At 41.2% G+C, this 20,641-nt stretch overlaps 1 protein-coding gene across 1 annotated transcript in view; it reads right to left on the bottom strand.

Annotated features, from left to right (window-relative positions):
• Nucleotides 1–20,641, bottom strand: part of LOC126092749 (cilia- and flagella-associated protein 44) — a 668,515-nt gene that overhangs the window by 378,965 nt on the left and 268,909 nt on the right. The window contains exon 13 of the mRNA XM_049908475.1: nt 4,343–4,509. Coding sequence (XP_049764432.1) covers nt 4,343–4,509 — 167 coding nt within the window. The remainder of the gene's footprint in view (nt 1–4,342; nt 4,510–20,641) is intronic.

Below are 20,641 nucleotides of genomic sequence, written 5' to 3'. Positions count from 1 at the left end.
GACGATGGATCGGTCAGCTTTCAGATCTCGGATAGCCTGGGCTTCAGCAGTGGTGATGTTGGGAGTAGGATTAAGGTTTTTTAAGACGGATTGAGAGGCAAGGCTGGGAGTCAGAAATTCCTGGAAGGTTTGGAGAGGGTGATTTTGAGGAAGAGGAGGTGGGTCCCGCTGTGTCGGAGGACGGAACTGTTCCTGGCCGGGTTCAATTTGGATAGTGTCTTGGGGATTTGGATCATTAGGAGTAGGATTAGGATCATTTTTCTTCATGGCAAAGTGGTATTTCCAGCAGAGAGTACGAGTGTAGGACCGTAAATCTTTGATGAGGGCTGTTTGGTGGAATCTGGGAGTGGGGCTGAAGGTGAGGTTTCGGACTGGGAGAGAGGTTTGGAAGAAAGGTTAACTACTGAATTAGAGTGTTGTGGTTCCAGACTGTGTTGATTGGAATTTTGAGGTTTTGGAGGGAGTGGAGTTGGATGTGGGAGATTGAGTAGATGGGAGAGACTGGGTTTGTGTGCAATGAGAGGAGGTTGAAGTTTGTTGGAAAGGTTGTGAAGAGTGAGTGAGTTGCCTTTCCGGAGGTGGGAAACCAGGAGATTGGATAGTTTTTTAAAGTGGAGGGTGGCATGCTGCTCTAATTTGCAGTTGGCCTGTAGGAGGATGCTCTGAACAGCCGGTGTGGATGTGGGAGAGGAAAGATTGAGGACTTTTATTAAGGATAGGAGTTGATGGGTGTGTTCATTGGCTGAGTTGATGTGTAGGTGAAGGATTAGGTGGGTGAGGGCAATGGATTGTTCAGTTTGTAACTGGTATAGGGACTGATGGAAAGAAGGGTTGCAGCCAGAGATGGGAACTTTAAGTGTGAGGCCTTTGGGGGTGATGCCAAATGTCAGACAAGCCTGAGAAAATAAAATGTGGGAGTGTAATCTGGCTAGGGCGAAGGCATGTTTGCGGAGGGAATGTAAATAAAACTTAATGGGGTCGTGGTGGAGGTGTTGTGAGGGTGACATGGTATTAGAAGGTTGAAAGTGTAACATGAGGCTGAAATGAAAATGAAAATAAATATAAAAATATATGGGGAGAGATAAAGGTGAACTAGAAAGCAAATGGAGATCTGGTGTGAAAAAAGGCGAAAAAGTGTCGGTTAAAGATGGTCTATGTTGATCCTGTAGTGAACTTGGGTTGGTAGACAACGATGTGCACAAAGGTTAGGTGGTTGTGTTGCCGCCAAAACACGTTAAAGGTTGGAGAAATTAGGGAAAATTTCGAAAGAACTGCGTGTAAATGAATTGAAAAGAGTGGTTTTGTGGTGGCAGATTATGAAAATGAGGCTAACAATCGTCTGACGAAGAAATAATGACATTAAAACCTGTGGGAAGTGGCTAAAAATGATCAGTGATGTAGGAAAAACGAAAAATGGAAATAAAGCGAAAGTTATTAGAACTAGCCGAAATGGTTGTTTAATAGGTGAAAGGAACTCTTTGTGAACTAGAAACTGTGGATTTTATAGCAGCGGAAAAAATATTATTATTATTATTATAATTTTCTTTTTTTTGGAAGTGGGTTACGTATTACTGAGTATATATAGGCGGGATAAAATTGTATAGTAGATTGCGGTAAAAAGGAGAAGGTGAATAAAAAGTGAAACAAGTGGCAAAAACAGAGCGAGAAAGTAAGACGACAGAAAAGATTTCGAAATGCAACAGTGACAATAACAAACGTAATTGTTGGGTTCAAATTAATGATATGGATATAATACAGGGAAACATTCCACGTGGGAAAAATATATATATAAACAAAGATGATGTGACTTACCAAACGAAAGCGCTGGCAGGTCGATAGACACACAAACAAACACAAACATACACATAAAATTCAAGCATTCGCAACCGACGGTTGCTTCATCAGGAAAGAGGGAAGGAGAGGGAAAGACGAAAGGATGTGGGTTTTAAGGGAGAGGGTAAGGAGTCATTCCAATCCCGGGAGCGGAAAGACTTACCTTAGGGGGAAAAAAAAGGATACACTCGCACACACACCCATATCCAACTGCACATACACAGACACAAGCAGACATTTGTAAAGGCAAAGAGTTTCGGCAGAGATGTCAGTCGAGGCAGAAGTGCAGATGCAAAGATGTTGTTGAAAGACAGGTGAGGTATGAGCGGCGGCAACTTGAAATTAGAGGAGGTTGAGGCCTGGCAGATAACGATAAGAGAGGATATACTGAAGGGCAAGTTCCCATCTCCGGAGTTTTGACAGGTTGGTGTTAGTGGGAAGTATCCAGATAACCCAGTTGGTGTAACACTGTGCCAAGATGTGCTGGCCATGCACCAAGGCATGTTTAGCCACGGGGTGATCCTCATTACCAACAAACACTGTCTGCCTGTGTCCATTCATGCGAATGGACAGTTTGTTGCTGGTCATTCCCACATAGAAAGCTTCACAGTGTAGGCAGGTCAGTTGGTAAATCATGTGGGTGCTTTCACACGTGGCTCTGCCTTTGATTGAAGGCCAGACATACCAACAATTAATGGGAACACCCATGGGTACCAGGATGGCCCCCTCGTACGCCAACCTATTCATGGGACGCTTAGAGGAAGCCTTCTCAGTTACCCAGGCCTGCCAACCCAAAGTTTGGTACAGATTTATTGATGACATCTTCATGATCTGGACTCACAGTGAAGAAGAGCTCCAGAATTTCCTCTCCAACCTCAGCTCCTTTGATTCCATCAGATTCACCTGGTCCTACTCCAAATCCCATGCCACTTTCCTTGACGTTGACCTCCATCTGTCCAATGGCCAACTTCACACGTTCGTCCACATCAAACCCACCAACAAGCAACAGTACCTCCATTATGACAGCTGCCAGCCATTCCACATCAAACGGTCCCTTTCCTACAGCCTGGGTCTTCGTGGCAAACGAATCTGCTCCAGTCCGGAATCCTTGAACCATTACACCAACAATCTGAAAACAGCTTTCGCATCCCGTAACTACCCTCCCGACCTGGTACAGAAGCAAATAACCAGAGCCACTTCCTCATCCCCTCAAGCCCAGAACCTCCCACAGAAGAACTATAAAAGTGCCCCACTTGTGACAGGATACTTTCCGGAACTGGATCAGACTCTGAATGTGGCACTCCAGCAGGGATACGACTTCCTCAAATCCTGCCCTGAAATGAAATCCATCCTTCATGAAATCCTCCCCACTCCACCAAGAGTGTCTTTCCGCCGTCCACCTAACCTTCGTAACCTCTTAGTTCATCCCTATGAAATCCCCAAACCACCTTCCCTACCCTCTCGCTCCTACCCTTGTAACCGCCCCTGGTGTAAAACCTGTCCCATGCACCCGCCGACCACCACCTACTCCAGTCCTGTAACCTGGAAGGTGTACACGATCAAAGGCAGAGCCACGTGTGAAAGCACCCACGTGATTTACCAACTGACCTGCCCACACTGTGAAGCTTTCTATGTGGGAATGACCAGCAACAAACTGTCCATTCGCATGAATGGACACAGGCAGACAGTGTTTGTTGGTAATGAGGATCACCCTGTGGCTAAACATGCCTTGGTGCACGGCCAGCACATCTTGGCACAGTGTTACACTGTTCGGGTTATCTGGATACTCTCCACTAACACCAACCTGTCAGAACTCCGGAGATGGGAACTTGCCCTTCAGTATATCCTCTCTTCTCGTTATCTGCCAGGCCTCAACCTTCGCTAATTTCAAGTTGCCGTCACTCATACCTCACCTGTCTTTCAACAATGTCTTTGCATCTGTACTTCTGCCTCGACTGACATCTCTGCCGAAACTCTTTGCCTTTACAAATGTATGCTTGTGTCTGTGTATGTGCGGTTGGATATGGGTGTGTGCGAGTGTATACCTGTCCTTTTTTCCCCCTAAGGTAAGTATTTCCGCTCCCGGGATTGGAATGACTCCTTACCCTCTCCCTTAAAACCCACATCCTTTCTTCGTTCCCTCTCCTTCCCTCTTTCCCGATGAAGCAACCGTTGGTTGCGAAAGCTTGAATTTTGTGTGTATGTCTGTGTTTGTTTGTGTGTCTATCAACATGCCAGCACTTTCGTTTGGTAAGTCACATCATCTTTATTTTTAGATATATTTTTCCCACGTGGAATGTTTCCCTCTATTACATTCATATCTTTTAATCATTTGTTTAACCTGAATGAATGCAGCAGAATGAAATACACAAACTGAAACAGTTAATCCAAGATTTTGTTCAGTTTTTCATAAATAGTGATACATAGCACACCAGTGCACATCAGTAGATACTTCTTAGGCAAATAAAGATTAATAATACGATAAGAAGAAAATATCAGAAATTATAACCTCTTCAGTAGTAACTCAAATGTTTGTTGGTAACTTTTGAGTAAATCCAAAACTCCTTGTTTTCTTTGATTTGCAACTTCCATTTTTCTGTCATACTCGGCTTGAAGTTTTGTTTCTTCAAGACTAGAGCATTCTTCACCAATTATGTCTTCCACTATGTCTTTTGGCTAAAAGAAAAGTGCAACAATTCAATTATGCTAGCAGGTGATTTACATACTCTCATAAAGAAGTACAGTCAAATAAATGATATGAAGAACCGGTTACAAAATTTGCCTCACAAATTTTCAGAACAGATTAATACCATCATAAAAATTTAGAATAAACTGGTCACAATATATTTTTAACAGGCTTCATAATTTATACACATTCGATTATAATCATAAAAACATCAGAATCACATCCTTACAATATGAATCCAAATGCATTTGAAGCGGTCTTCTTATTTGTTTCCTGCAAAAAGGAGTAACTTCACTTTGAAGAATAAATGGAATAATTTATAATATATGACCATAAACTAATGCTAGGTGTAAGTTTGGGGTATACTAGATTTTTAAAAAAAGCAAGAAACTATCTTAAACTGTGTTCTTATGATATGATATGTACATCAAAATCAGTGATAGCAGATTAGTAGTTTATTAGAGATTTGTTCTCATGCTTAAGCAGGAAGCAAACATGGTTTAGTTTCTCTGCGGCAGTATGGAAAATTATTTTCAAAAATATTTTGAGCAGGTACAGAATGAATTACATTTGTGTGGCTTCAAATGGGTCCTATTTTGGATATGACCACTGCTAACTGAACATAGTTGGTCAGTACACAAATCTGAGAAATCAGCCTAATTTCTTTCATATAAGAAGTCAATGTGACTTTTTCTGGGTGTACAAAAAAGATTGTTTCCACAACATTTTTGTATGTTGCTTTACACTGGGTTGTGCAGGAACTTCCACCATTTTTGCTCCCTTCCAATAAATTGCAAGAACATGTCCGTAGTAAACTGTTCCTTCTTTTCTACTGATCTGACTCATTTTTACGAAACTTCTCACAGCATTACCACACAACTTGACATCGCAGAAGTCATGAACTACAATAGCGCAACAGATAGTAAATTAGCAATGGAAGCAGTTTCACTCCCTTTGTACCTTGGAGGGATATCACACCAAACTATGAGAAACTGTGTTAATTCTAAAACATGATCACAAAAAAAATTAAATAAATGTGGGCATAAATTACAACAATAATTAACATAACCTGAGTAATGAAATTTTCAGCAAAAATTGAGTAACGACTAGGATTCACCTCCTGTGGTATGACTAACAGTGAGCAAATGATCAGCAACAGCTCTACAATGAGAGCTTAAAACCAAGAAACTGGACGGAGAAAACTGAAAAAGAAAACAAAGAATTGAAAGTATTAGAGAAGTAGAGGGACACATGGAATGAGTTGTGAGGGAAGGAATAAAAATAAAATAAAATAACAAGATGATAGACAATGACAGAGAGACTGAGAGAGAAGAATGTGAATACAAAACAAAAGGAAAGAAGGAAGGCTGTAGTGTCCTAACTTTAAGCTCAACCTTAAGGCGAGATAGATGGTGTTTTTCTTCAGCTCCAGATGACAGACAGATATGGGTCTGATGTTTCCCCAGTATATTTCTACCTTGTAGAATTCTTGGGTGTCTGCCCAGGTCTCATCATAATTCCACCATCAAACCAGCCATGGCTAATCACAGTATAAAAACCAGACATACATAGATAATGACAACACCAAAATACTTGAGCAATCTTCCTGCTTCTGGGATTGCTTGATTAGAGGTCACTGAAATTAGGGTTTCAGATGATCTAACCAACAGAGATAGCAGCCTACAACTGGGTCAGGCTTGGAGCCCTGCACTGAACCAAAAAAAAAAAAAAAAAAGAACAACCCCATACAGTTAAGTCTGCACTCAACAGCATTAATGCGTAACTGGAGGCCATAGTTTGGAGCCAGGCACCACTCTCTCGACCACTATCATCACCCATGGTGGGGGGCTCCACAGACAGCAATAGGAGCAAAGTGCTGGATGGGGTAACAGCCAACATGCATATGACACCAACAAGAGCCAAGCACCAGTCATCAGGAAACACCAGAACATTGCAATGAGTCTGTTTATTGAACTGTCATGGAGGAATTACAATAGCATCCAGGTGGACATTTGAGAACTCTACATAGTTTTGAAGATCACACTTCAGACATGGATTCACGAAATATTGTAATAACCAGCACCAAATTATTCAGTTTGTTTATCTCATGTTCATAAGTAGTACTACATTTTTCAATTTGTATGTGGTGTACTTTCCATTTGCTATACCGTACTACCATCTGAGACCTACCCAACAGACATAGAGTAGAATAAAAGTAGCTTTCTATTGTTTCACATGTTTTAGACCTTCTTCAAATAATACAACCATGTTATCCTCCTGTACTGTGGATCAGAGTATGTTTACAGTAATTCCTTTCAACACAAATTCCATGCACCTTCACTACTACATAAATGTTATGTTTGCTGTTTAGTCCCATAGATGAGGACTACTGGGAGAATCTTCGTGCATCTAAACAGTTGTTCATAGAGGTAGAGAAATTTGGTTCTCTGCCCATCCTCAATGTTCCCATCTGCTGACAAAGTGCTACATATCCTATTCTCAATTTATGTACAGAAACAACCCAAACAACTTTCATTTCCTTGTGCTTAGGTGTATCTCCTGGTATAGCTGTAGAATACGGAGAACATTAGTACAACAAGAAATAATTATATCTGATGCTAAAAACCTATCCAATGAATACGGCCAACTACAGAAATGTGATCAGGATCAGTGGGTAAAGTAATCAACAGATATGTCAATCTGCAAGGAGAGCAACATCAAACAATATGTCAGCAGTGTACCTTTCGTCATTCTGCACCTCACTGGCAAGATAAGATAAAGCTTGACAGTAAAAGATATTATACCAGTTTGTTCCAATTGCAGGCACTTCCAAGGGCTGTCAAATGTGACAACTGAATCAGAATAACTGCTATATACCAAACCTCAGAAATATGGACTGTTATTGGTACTCAAACTACGTAATTAAAGAAACATCATCTTATCTATATTACCTTTTTTAAATAAATATTTACAATCTGCAGTTTTCTCTGCTGCACTCAAAACTGCTAAAGTCTACATCTACATCTACATCAGTACTCAGCAAGCCACCATATGGTGCATGACAGAGGGTACCCTGTAGCACTACTAGTCATTTCCTTTCCTGTTCCACTCATAAATAGAATGATGAAAAAACGACTATCTACACTCCTGGAAATTGAAATAAGAACACCGTGAATTCATTGTCCCAGGAAGGGGAAACTTTATTGACACATTCCTGGGGTCAGATACATCACATGATCACACTGACAGAACCACAGGCACATAGACACAGGCAACAGAGCATGCACAATGTCGGCACTAGTACAGTGTATATCCACCTTTCGCAGCAATGCAGGCTGCTATTCTCCCATGGAGACGATCGTAGAGATGCTGGATGTAGTCCTGTGGAACGGCTTGCCATGCCATTTCCACCTGGCGCCTCAGTTGGACCAGCGTTCGTGCTGGACGTGCAGACCGCGTGAGACGACGCTTCATCCAGTCCCAAACATGCTCAATGGGGGACAGATCCGGAGATCTTGCTGGCCAGGGTAGTTGACTTACACCTTCTAGAGCACATTGGGTGGCACGGGATACATGCGGACGTGCATTGTCCTGTTGGAACAGCAAGTTCCCTTGCCGGTCTAGGAATGGTAGAACGATGGGTTCGATGACGGTTTGGATGTACCGTGCACTATTCAGTGTCCCCTCGACGATCACCAGTGGTGTACGGCCAGTGTAGGAGATCGCTCCCCTCACCATGATGCCGGGTATTGGCCCTGTGTGCCTCGGTCATATGCAGTCCTGATTGTGGCGCTCACCTGAACGGCGCCAAACACGCATACGACCATCATTGGCACCAAGGCAGAAGCGACTCTCATCGCTGAAGACGACACGTCTCCATTCGTCCCTCCTTTCACGCCTGTCGCGACACCACTGGAGGCGGGCTGCACGACGTTGGGGCGTGAGCGGAAGACGGCCTAATGGTGTGCGGGACCGTAGCCCAGCTTCATGGAGACGGTTGCGAAAGGTCCTCGCCGATACCCCAGGAGCAGCAGTGTCCCTAATTTGCTGGGAAGTGGCGGTGCGATCCCCTACGGCACTGCGTACGATCCTACGGTCTTGGCGTGCAACCGTGCGTCGCTGCGGTCCGGTCCCAGGTCGACGGGCACGTGCACCACTGGCGACAACATCGATGTACTGTGGAGACCTCACGCCCCACGTGTTGAGCAATTCGGCGGTACGTGCACCCGGCCTCCCGCATGCCCACTATACGCCCTCGCTCAAAGTCCGTCAACTGCACATACGGTTCACGTCCACGCTGTCGCGGCATGCTACCAGTGTTAAAGACTGCGATGGAGCTCCGTATGCCACGGCAAACTGGCTGACACTGACGGCGGCGGTGCACAAATGCTGCGCAGCTAGCGCCATTCGACGGCCAACACCGCGGTTCCTGGTGTGTCGGCTGTGCCGTGTGTGTGATCATTGCTTGTACAGCCCTCTCGCAGTGTCCGGAGCAAGTATGGTGGGTCTGAAACACCGGTGTCAATGTGTTCTTTTTTCCATTTCCAGGAGTGTATATGCCTCTGTATGAGCCCTAATTCCTCATTCTTATATTCATGGTCCTTAAGCACAATATATGTTAGTGGCAGTACAATCATTCAACAGTCAGCTTCAAATGTCGGTACCCCAAATTTACTCAACAGTGTTTCTCGGGGGGGGGGGGGGGGAAAAAAAAAAAAAAAAACATCACCTTCCATTCAGGGATTCCCATTTGAGTTCCTGAAGCATCACTCTAACACTTACATGTTGTTCAAACTTGCCGGTAACAAATCTAGCAGCCTGCCTCTGAATCACTTCGATGTCTTCCTACAGTCTGACCCGGTATGCGTTCCAAACACTTCAGCAGTACTCAAGAATAGGTCTCACTGGCATACTATGTGCGGTTTCCTTTACAGGTGTACCACTCATTCATAAAATTCTCCCAATAAACTGCAGTCAACCATTCATCTTTCCTGCCACAGTTCTCTCATGCTCGTTCCATCTCATATCGTTTTGCACCGTTATGCCCAGATATTTGACAACTTGACTGTGTCAAGCAATACTGTATCCGAACATTACAGATTTGATCTTCCTACTCACCAGCATTAACTTACACTTTTCCACATTTAGGGTTAGCTGCCATTAATCATACCAACTGGAAATTTTGTCTAAGTCATCTTGTATCTTCCTACAGTCACTCTACTTTGACACCTTACTGTACACCACGGCATCATCAGCAAACAACTGCAGATTGCTGCCCACACTGTCCACCAAATCACTTATGTAAATAGAGAACACACTCCCTGAGAGAACACACTTCACTGGGGCACTCCTGATGATATCTTGTCTGAGTGATGAGCACTCACCGTCAAGGACAACAAACTGGGTTATATTATTTAAGAAGTATCAAGCCACTGACATATCTGTGAACTTATTCTATATGCTTGTAACTTCATTAACAGCCTGCAGTAGGGTCACAGTACCAAATGCTTTCTATAAATCTAAAAATATGCAATCTACCTGTTGCCCTTCATCAATAGTTCTCAGTATATCATGTGAGAAAAGGACAATTTGAGTTATGCATGAACAATGCTTTCTAAAACCATGCTGATTCACATACATAAACTTCTGTCTCAAGAATGTTTATTATATTTGAAGTGAAAATATGTTCAAGGATTCCGCAACAAATTGAAGTCAGGGGTATTGGTCTGTAATTTTGCAGAGCCATTCTTTCACCCTTCTTATGTACTGGAGCCACCTGTGTCTTTTTCCAGTCACTTGGGACTTTGTGCTGAATGAGAGATTCATGACAAATGCAAGCTAGGTAAGGAGCCAATGCTGTAGGGTACTCCTTGTAAAATCGAACTTGGATTCCAACCAAACCTGGTGGTTTATTTACTTTCATTGGTTCTCTATGCCAGCGATTCTTATTACTATGTTGTCCGTATGGGAGTCTGTCCAATGGTCAAATGATGGTATGTTTGTACAATTCTCCAGTGAGAACAATTTCTGGAATGTGAAATTTAAAACTTCAGCTTTCATTTTGCTATCTTCAACTGCCACATCACTTTGGTCAACAAGGGGCTGAATGGAAGCCTTACACCCACTTAGTGGTTTAACATAAGGTCAGAATTTCCTCGGGTTCTATGCCAGGTCTTTTGCTAGGGTATGACAGTGGTAGTTGTTGTATGATTCACACATAAATCTTTTCACAGACCCCCGAATTTCTACTAACCTTTGTATGTCATCATTCGTGCGTTCCCTTTTGAACCGAAAGTGCAACAGCCTCTGCTTCCTCAGTGTCCTCTGAATTATGTTATTAAACATTGGTGTGACTTTTCCATCCTTTATCCGCTTACTAGGCACATAACTCTCCAGACCACAACTTACAATCTGCTTAACTTTGCCCATAATTCCTCTACATCCATCTTACTGAAACTAAGTGATGCAAATTCACTGTCTAAGTGAGATGCTAATAATTGCTTATCTGCTCTGTCTAATAGAAACACTCTCCTAGTCTTCTTCACGGCTGTATTAACTTTCCTAGTCATTGTTGCTGTAATGACATCATGATCAGTAATCCCCACTTCTATACTGACATTGTCAGTAAGGTCCAGCCTATTTGTAGCTAAAAGGTCTATGATATTTCCATTGCATGTGTGCTGCCGAGCTAGCTGCTCAAGACAGTTATCAGAAAACATGTTCAAAAGTATTTTGCATGACTTTCTGTCTGTACCCCCTGCAATGAATTCATAGACATCCATGTCTACACTTGGTAGGTTCAAGTCACCTCCAACTAGTATTGCATGACCTGGGTGCTTAGACTGTCTTTTAATAACTCTAGAAGTCACACCAATCTTCAAAAAAGGGATTTAAGCATCTGCCCCACAACTACCGGTCAGTTTCTACAGTTCTTTCTCCATGTCTTTTAGTCTCTTATGAACAACCAGCTAAAAAAAAACTATTTCAAAAAGCATGATCTCCAAGTTAAAGTTAAAAACCAAGTGCTAACTGGACATGAAAATAAAAATTTGGTATCTGTTGCATTTTGTGACCTCAGAAAGTTTTTGACTGTATACCCCATCTTACTTGGAAAATTGTAATTTTACTACACTCAGAACTTCTCTTTAGATGTGATCGAATCCAATTAGAAAAAAATAGGCAGTTTGTCCCTGTTAAAATTAGATGTTCTCCACTGAAGGTAATTTGGACTGGTGAGCCACAGGACTCAGTCCTCAATCCATTATTTTCCTTTGTTGCAATTAATGATCTAGGAGCTCATTCAATAATGTGATTTACAGGTGGCATGACACTGATTAAGACACACCAAGCCAACACAGAACTGCATTAATAACTTCGGAAAAAATTGTAAGTAGATACCAAATTAAACTGGAGTAAAAATATTTGCTCTGCCTGCAAGTGAATACCTTAAGCATGTTATGTGAAAACTGACAGATGCAGTGACTAATGAGTCTTTCAAGACAGCATAGGTCAGTCTTTTCCAATCAGACATCTCCTGTGGCATACTGATATGGTGATCTTCCTGCTACATCCATGAAATAGTGAAAATCCTAAAATAGCAACCAGAATAATGACTTCACAAAATAATTTTTGAATATATAATATAACTGGATAGATAGAAAAATGTGCAAATTTTTGGAGCCAATAGCACCGTCTCCTGGCAGAAGGATTGAAGGGGAATAAAGAAGGATGAAGTAAAAGTACTGGAGACATTTAGGAAATAGGGAGAGTTGTGGAAAATTTGCCCAGAACATTGGGTCAGGGGAGTCTTACCAGACAGGATGAGAAGGAAAGATTGCTTTTAGGTGATTGCACTGGATGAGATTTCAAAACCTGAGAGCTTAAAGGAGGAAGATAGAGTAATAAGCAAGACAGAGGTTACTGACAAAATATCAAGCAAGAGTTAACAATAGCACACAGCTAAGGGCATTATACATAGTAAACAGGTGAGTTGGGGGGGGGGGGGGGGGAGGGTGAGGAAAAATAGACAGGTCGGAAGATAAAGGATGTAGAAAACTAAAAATAAGCAAAGAAAGGAACAGTTACTGTAAAAAAATGCTGAGTCCACAGACTTTAACATAAATTAAGGACATTTTGTAATGCCAGTTCCCCCCTTCATAGTTCTGAGAATCTGGTGTCAGGGGGGAGAATCCAAATGGCATATGTTGTGAAACAAGCACAGAGGTCACAACCCTCAAGTTGTAGAGCATGCTCTATCTATGCCCATTCATTCTAATTGGTAACTTGGTGGCAGTTGTACCAATGCAGAAAATCAGACAGTGTCTGTTGTATTTCAAAATGCACAGACAAGCATTAAAATAATGTTTTAAGTAATCTAAATTTCAAAAACACACACCGTTGCCCACTTTGAGGTCACAGTACCAGAACCTCTTTTTTAACAAATCAAGCACTGTCTTATACTATCCTGCCACTTTCCTCATTCGCTAATTCTCTGATCCCCTCATTTCTTAAGCTATCTGCCTTTATCACTCCAACACTATAACTCATGTATTTCATCTGACTAGCTTGTATTTTGCTTCTTTCTCTTCCTTTCATTATCTAGGTCTCCAATGCATATGTCATGATTGGAATGCAGTATGCCTGATATCCAACACTTTTGCTGTTTGAGGAATATCCTTACTCCACATCAGACTTCTAACACTGTTCTGGAATGTTTCTGATTGTCTCCCACACTCATTTATTTCTCTGTTTTTTTCTTCCATTCCCCTTTAATAAACTTCCCAGATACTTGGAACTTTCCACCTTCATTAGTTGTTCCCCACCAACTGTTATTCCAGTTGGGACTAGTAGACAATCCCTCTACTTTCAAGAATGGAACCAACTAACAATGTATGGTGAGGATTTTGTGTTGTTACGTTATGAACTTAGAATATTCCCACACAGATACCATCTCAAGTTAAAGTTACAGGGTACTAGTTGCAGTTCGAAAACATATTCTAACTATTTAAAATATTTGTTTATAAACAACATTTTGCTATCTGAGGTGCATATGCACAAATTTTTCAAATTTCCTCCTTGAGAGCAAGATACGTTTAGTTGATTGTGAGAGAGGCAGGAGTCTTTGAGGTTGATGCTGCAATAATTTAAAGTCTGTCCTTACACTTTGTTACTTGTAAAACTGTAGGCTTATTTGATTAGAAACTGCAGTCTTTTAAACTGGAATGACAGTTCAGAAGAGATCAGTGGCATTCTGGGGATAAATAGTGTCTGTCCTTTGTACTTTCCAGTCATAATTTTGGCTTCTGTTATGTTGTTCGATAATTGTTTGATGATCATTCCCAGTCCATCATATAGTTGTGGTGAGTCGAAATTTCTGAGTAGTGTGATTGGAGATCCAGTTTTAAGTTGAAGGCAGTGCCCTGGTACTTGTAAGGAGCCTACAAATTCTGTTCAGAAGTTCACACTTCCTTCAATGTTTAGCATCATGTTAATTGATTTGTATAGACTCTCTTCACCGGAAATTTTCTTTTGAATATTAAAGTTGATATCATCAACGATATTTCTTAAGTTGCTAAAATTGCCTCTTCAAATAGCCAGTCCTGGTTGGTATAGTTGTGAACAGTGTTAGTATAAATTTGATCAGTGAGTTCATTTTCAGCAGACTATTTTTGTGTCGTCTTGTTGTCACTGTAGACTTGTATCATGGGAAGCAAGAAGTGGATGTTGTTGGTGGACGGAGTCCCCTTTTCTGTAACACAACAGCATGCATTTATTAATAGGGTTCTTTATTAATATAAACAAAGAGCTACTTAAATTAAGCTTCCATGTGCTGTGGTACAAGTCTTCCATAGTAGTCCGCATTAGCCTCACTGCTGATGAAGAACAAGTCCGCTATGCACACTACTCTTGCCACTATGGGTTGCTTGACTCTGAGCTAGAGGCTGAGCTAAATGCAACTATGACTCTCATTGGGCTGCGACTGATGCCTCGACTCATTGGCTCACTGGATAACTGATTGTTACTGGGCCCTCCGGTCTGCGGTGGCCGCCTAAATACTGGTGCTGAGAGGACACTGGCAGGGTGTTTCTTGCAAGTCTGTCTTTGGCCTCTATCAATCTACTTGCAACCTCTTTGCTGCCCAGAGTGCTTATGCCAGCACAGCTGTGTTGCAGAGAGAACTGTTGAGTTTGATGAGACCGGTCAGTGGGATATGTGCCCTAAAGTTGTTGAGCAAAATGTGTGGTTGTTTCATCTTTGGATGGTTAAACTCTCATATATCCAAGTAAATAATTCCACCAGTGTTGTTGTCAATCCAGTCCATGATAACGTTGTAAATTTCCTTTTGATTGTCACAGAGGAGTGGTTCATTGTGAGCAATGTATTGAGGTAGTTCATTTTTCCTTAGTAATTTTGTAATTCAGTACACTGATAGCATCTTTTCATGGTGCTTGTATTCCAAGTTGTACTAAGGTGTGACTTTATTGCTAAACATTTATCTTCTAGGCAAATGAGTGTTTTGTTGAAGATGTTGTTGAATTCAATGGTGTATGTCATCATTCATATTCTCTTTAAGTGCCCCAAGTCTCTCTTGTGTTCAGCTGAGGCTGAGCGAGGTTTATTGTAGTGTTAATTCCCAGTGGTTGTCATTTTCCAGTAGCCCTAAGCATTAGCATGGTTCTCTGTTTGTCTGTCATAGGTAACCATCAACAGTCTTGACATCTGTGAAACTTGTTGGTCTCCGTATTTCAGCATTTCATGTAGCAACATCCAGAGGCAGAAACATTCAATGTTGTTCAGATGTACAGTGTATACTCGGTCTAGTGCTCTAGTTTTCATGATTTGTGGATGATCTTCTACTGGGATTTCTTGTTTTTGTTGTTGAATGATTTTCCTCGTGTTCCACATATAATAGGTAGGGACACCAACACAAAGTAATGTTTTCACAAATGGATCCTTTTGGCACAGTTGGTAAAGAGCTGTTAATGTTGTGTTCTGAGGTGGTTCACTTGCAATTTTTCTGCTGGTGTCTTTTGTGAAGTAGACTCTCTCCAAATGTACTGCTAGATGTTGCACAGTTGGTTTGCATTCATGTATGGGAAAATCGAAAATCCACCATGCTGCTTCTTTCCCATTTCGTGAATGAGAATGTCATTGAACCCAACATTTTTCATTTTTGAATTATTGTCTTTTGTATTTGGGGTAGCCACAAACTTCAGCTTGTGTGTCATCCAAGTTGTCTTCTTCTTCTTTTCTCTCATTCATACATGTGTTAATTGGGGTTTAATGGCCCATGAATCATATTTTTCACTACTATGTCACACAGTTCCAAATCTTTTTATGGATGGGGAAATTCTGACATGTTCCACATCCTGGAGGTCCTCCTCACTACAGATCAATTGGAATGAAAGTAAATCTAATCTGATCTAATCTAATCTAATGATATTGTCATTGTCTGTAGGATGAATTGTCGTGTAGCCTGCTGTTTGATTGTGTACATCCAGCATCTAATGGTTCCAAACATGTGGTATTTTGTGATGACTTCAATAAACCTTGTTTGTTTTTGTCAGAAAATTGAGGCTGTTGTGTCATGTTGATGTATGGGGGTTTGCCTGTATCTTACTTGTTCTTTGATTTCCACCCACAATGAGGCATGTGAATGTTATGAAGTGGTCAGATCATCTACATTTTCTTATGCAGGTCATGGCATCTTGAGTGTATTTCTGCATGTGCCTTGGACTTCCTATGTATCCTGAGGGTAAGATTACCATTGTTCCAATGTCATCAGTGTTTCCATCATTTACGATTGAATCTCAAAAGCTGGATGTATTCTTCGATTCATAGTTTCTTCTAATTCAGTCTTATTTAAAGCATCCACTCCAGTTCTATTTTTGCATATGTATCTACCAGGAATTGTTGGAATAAACGGCAAGTGTTGACAATGTGATTGCATGTTTCATTGTATCTTGATCATTAAGCAGTAAGCAAAGAACTCCTTGGAAGTGACCTTTTTGTTTGTTTCTACACATGTTTCAGGTTTTTCAGGTTGGCTTTGTTTCACATCAAGATGATATTTATCCTCTTGTACAGAAATATTAACAGATATTGGAGGGCATCATGTCAATGATGTGTCTCTGAAATGCCTTGTAGTCCTTCTCTTCTTTGTTGTACAATTATGTCACGGCTTGTGTTTCCACTGTACTCTATTACGATGGTGACTTCTTCTATCTGAAGTGATTTAAATCAACATTCATATTCTCCATGTATTATAACTTTATAGTCATCAGAAACCATCCAGTCTAATGGTGTTTTGGATATCTGAATCAGATGATTACATTCATGTAAGATCCTCTGCACATCTTGGGCTACTTCTCATCTCAATCCACTGATATCTGTGCATCATTGATCAACTTCTGTTTCTTCATCTCCAATTAAATATATCTGCAGAAATTTATGCTCTTCATTGAGTAGTGGTAGTAACGATCCCATGTTGGGATAGGTTTGTCCCTGAATGTAAGGAACAGATACGATTTCACCTCTGTTAGTGTAGGTCAAAGTGATACTGAAAGAAGTCAGTTAGAAGCAAGCATTGTACACTTTAATATTTTGAAGAAAGGCTTTGATTCTGGAGATTTCCTGGTCATGTTGTTGTTGTTGTTGTTGTTGTTGTGGTCCTCAGTCCTGAGACTGGTTTGATGCAGCTCTCCATGCTACTCTATCCTGTGCAAGCTTCTTCATCTCCCAGTACCTACTGCAAACTACATCCTTTTGAATCTGCTTAGTGTATTCCTCTCTTGGCTTTCCCTCTACGATTTTTACCCTCCACACTGCCCTCCAATACTAAATTGGTGATCCCTTGATACCTCAGAACATGTCTTACCAACCGATCCCTTCTTCTAGTCAAGTTGTGCCATAAATTTCTCTTCTCCCTATTCTGTTCAGTACCTCCTCATTAGTTATGTGATCTATCCATCTAATCTTCAGCATTCTTCTGTAGCACCACATTTCAAAAGCTTCTATTCTCTTCTTGTCTAAACTATTTATCGCCCATGTTTCACTTCATACATGGCTACAGTCTATACAGATACTTTCAGAAACGATTTCCTGACACTTAAATCTATACTCGATGTTAACAAATTTCTCTTCCTCAGAAACGCTTTCCTTGCCATTGCCAGTCTACACTTTATATCCTCACTACTTCGACCATCATCAGTTATTTTGCTCTCCAAATAGCAAAACTCCTTTATTACTTTAAGTGTCTCATTTCCTAATCTAATTTCCTCAGCATCATCCGACTTAATTCGACTACATTCCATTATCCTCGTTTTACTTCTGCTGATGTTCATAATATATCCTCCTTTCAAACCACTATCCATTCCGTTCAACTGCTCTTCCAAGTCCTTTGCTGTCTCTGACAGAATTACAATGTCATCAGCAAACCTCAAAGTGTTTATTACTTCTCCATGGATTTTAATACCTGCTCCGAATTTTTCTTTTGTTTCCTTCACTGCTTGCCCAATATAAAGATTGAATAACATCGGGGATAGGCTACAATCCTGTCTCACTCCCTTCCCAACCACTGCTTCCCTTTCATGTCCCTCGACTCTTATAACTGCCATCTGGTTTCTGTATAAATTGTAAATAGCCTGTTGCTCCCTGTATTTTACCCCTGCCACCTTCAGAATTTCAAAGAGCGTATTCCAGACAACATTGTCAAATGCTTTCTCTAAGTCTACAAATGCTAGAAATGTAGGTTTGCCTTTCCTTAATCTAGCTTCTAAGATAAGTCGTAGGGTCAGTATTGCCTCACATGTTCCAATATTTCTACGGAATCCAAACTGATCTTCCCCGAGGTCGGCTTCTACTAGTTTTTCCATTTGTCTGTAAAGAATTCACATTAATATTTTGCAGCTGTGCCTTATTAAACTGATTGTTCGGCAATTTTCACATCTGTCAACACCTGCTTTCTTTGGGATTGAAATTATTATATTCTTCTTGAATTGTGAGGGTATTTTGCCTGTCTCATACATCTTGCTCACCAGATGGTAGAGTTTCGTCAGGACTGGCTCTCCCAAGGCCATCAGTAGTTCTAATGGAATGCTGTCTACTCCCGGGGCCTTGTTTCGGCTCAGATCTTTCAGTGCTCTGTCAAACTCTTCACGCAATATCATATCTCCCATTTCATCTTCATCTTCATCCTCTTCCATTTCCTTAGTATTGTCCTCAAGTACATCGCCCTTTTATAGACCCTCTATATACTCCTTCCACCTTTTTGCTTTCCCTTCTTTGCTTAGAACTGTGTTTCCATCTGAGCTCTCGATATTCATACAAGTGGTTCTCTTTTCTCCAAAGGTCTCTTTAATTTTCCTGTAGGCAGTATCTATCCTACTCTAGTGAGATAAGCCTCTACAACCTTACATTTGTTCTCCAGCCATCCCTGCTAAGCCATTTTGCACTTCCTGTCAATCTCATTTTTGAGACGTTTGTATTCCTTTTTGCCTGCTTCATTTACTGCATTTTTATATTTTCCCCTTTCATCAATGAAATTCGATATTTCTTCTGTTACCCAAGGAGTTCTACTAGCCCTTGTCTTTTTACCTATTTGATCCTCTGCTGCCTTCACTACTTTATCCCTCAAAGCTACCCATTCTTCTTCTACTGCATTTCTTTCCCCCATTCCTGTCAATTGTTCCCTTATGCTCTCCCTGAAACTCTCTACAACCTCTGGTTTAGTCAGTTTATCCAGGTCCCATCTCCTTAAATTCCCACCTTTTTGCAGTTTCTTCAGTTTTAATCTACAGTTCATAACCTATAGATTGTGGTCAGAGTCCACATCTGCCCCTGGAAATGTCTTACAATTTAAAACCTGGTTCCTAAATCTCTGTCTTACCATTATATAGTCTATCTGAAACCTGTCAGTATCTCCAGGGTTCTTCCATGTACACAACCTTCTTTCATGATTCTTGAACCACGTGTTAGCTATGATTAAGTTGTGCTCTGTGCAAAATTCTACCAAGCGGCTTCCTCTTTCATTTCTTATCCCCAATCCATATTCACCTACTACGTTTACTTCTCTCCCTTTTCCTACTACCGAATTCCAGTCACCCATCACTATTAAATTTTCGTCTCCTTTCACTATCTGAATAATTTCATTTATTTCATCATACATTTCTTCAATTTCTTCGTCATCTGCAGAGCTAGTTGGCATATAAACTTGTACTACTGTAGTAGGCATGGGCTTCGTGTCTATCTTGGCCGCAATAATGCATTCACTATGCTGTTTGTAGTAGCTTACCCACACTCCTATTTTCCTATTCTTTATTAAAGTTATTCCTGCATTACCCCTATTTGATTTTGTATTTATGATCCTGTATTCGCCTGACCAAAAGTCTTGTTCCTTCTGCCACTGAACTTCACTAATTCCCACTATATCTAACTTTAACTTTCCCTTTTTAAATTTTCTAACCTACCTGCCTGATTAAGGAATCTGACATTCCACGCTCTGATCCGTAGAACGCCAGTTTTCTTTCTCCTGATAACGACATCCTCTTGAGTAGTCCCTACCCGGAGATCTGAATGGGGGACTATTTTACCTCCGGAATATTTTATCCAAGATGACGCCATCATCATTTAATCATACAGTAAAGCTGCATGCCCTCAGGAAAAATTACGGCTGTAGTTTCCCCTCGCTTTCAGCCGTTCGCAGTACCAGCACAGCAAGGTCGTTTTTGTTAGTGTTACAAGGCCAGATCCGTCATTCAACCAGGCTGTTGCCCCTGTAACTACTGGAAAGGCTGCTGCCCCTCTTCAGGAACCACCCATTTGTCTGGCCTCTCAACAGATACCCCTCCGTTGTGGTTGCACCTACGGTACAGCTGTATTGTTGAGGCATGCAAGCCTCCCCACCAATGGCAAGGTCCATGGTTCATTGGGGGGGGGGGGGGGAGGGGGGGGGAAGACTTATTACTGAATATTGATTGTTGAAAGCAGTTGCCTGGGTAGATGTAGGTTGGGAAGGGTAAAGAAGGACAGAAGAACAACAATGCAAGGAGGAGTTAGTGGATAATATGAGGCAAGTCTTTCAACAGATGACAAACAGATAAGACAAAATAGGGCAGAACACAT

This window comes from Schistocerca cancellata, chromosome 7, assembly GCF_023864275.1.
Source record: "Schistocerca cancellata isolate TAMUIC-IGC-003103 chromosome 7, iqSchCanc2.1, whole genome shotgun sequence".
In the NCBI taxonomy this organism is placed as follows: domain Eukaryota; kingdom Metazoa; phylum Arthropoda; class Insecta; order Orthoptera; family Acrididae; genus Schistocerca; species Schistocerca cancellata.
Note: the sequence above shows the minus strand (reverse complement) of the source record. Positions and strands in the feature narration are given on the sequence as shown.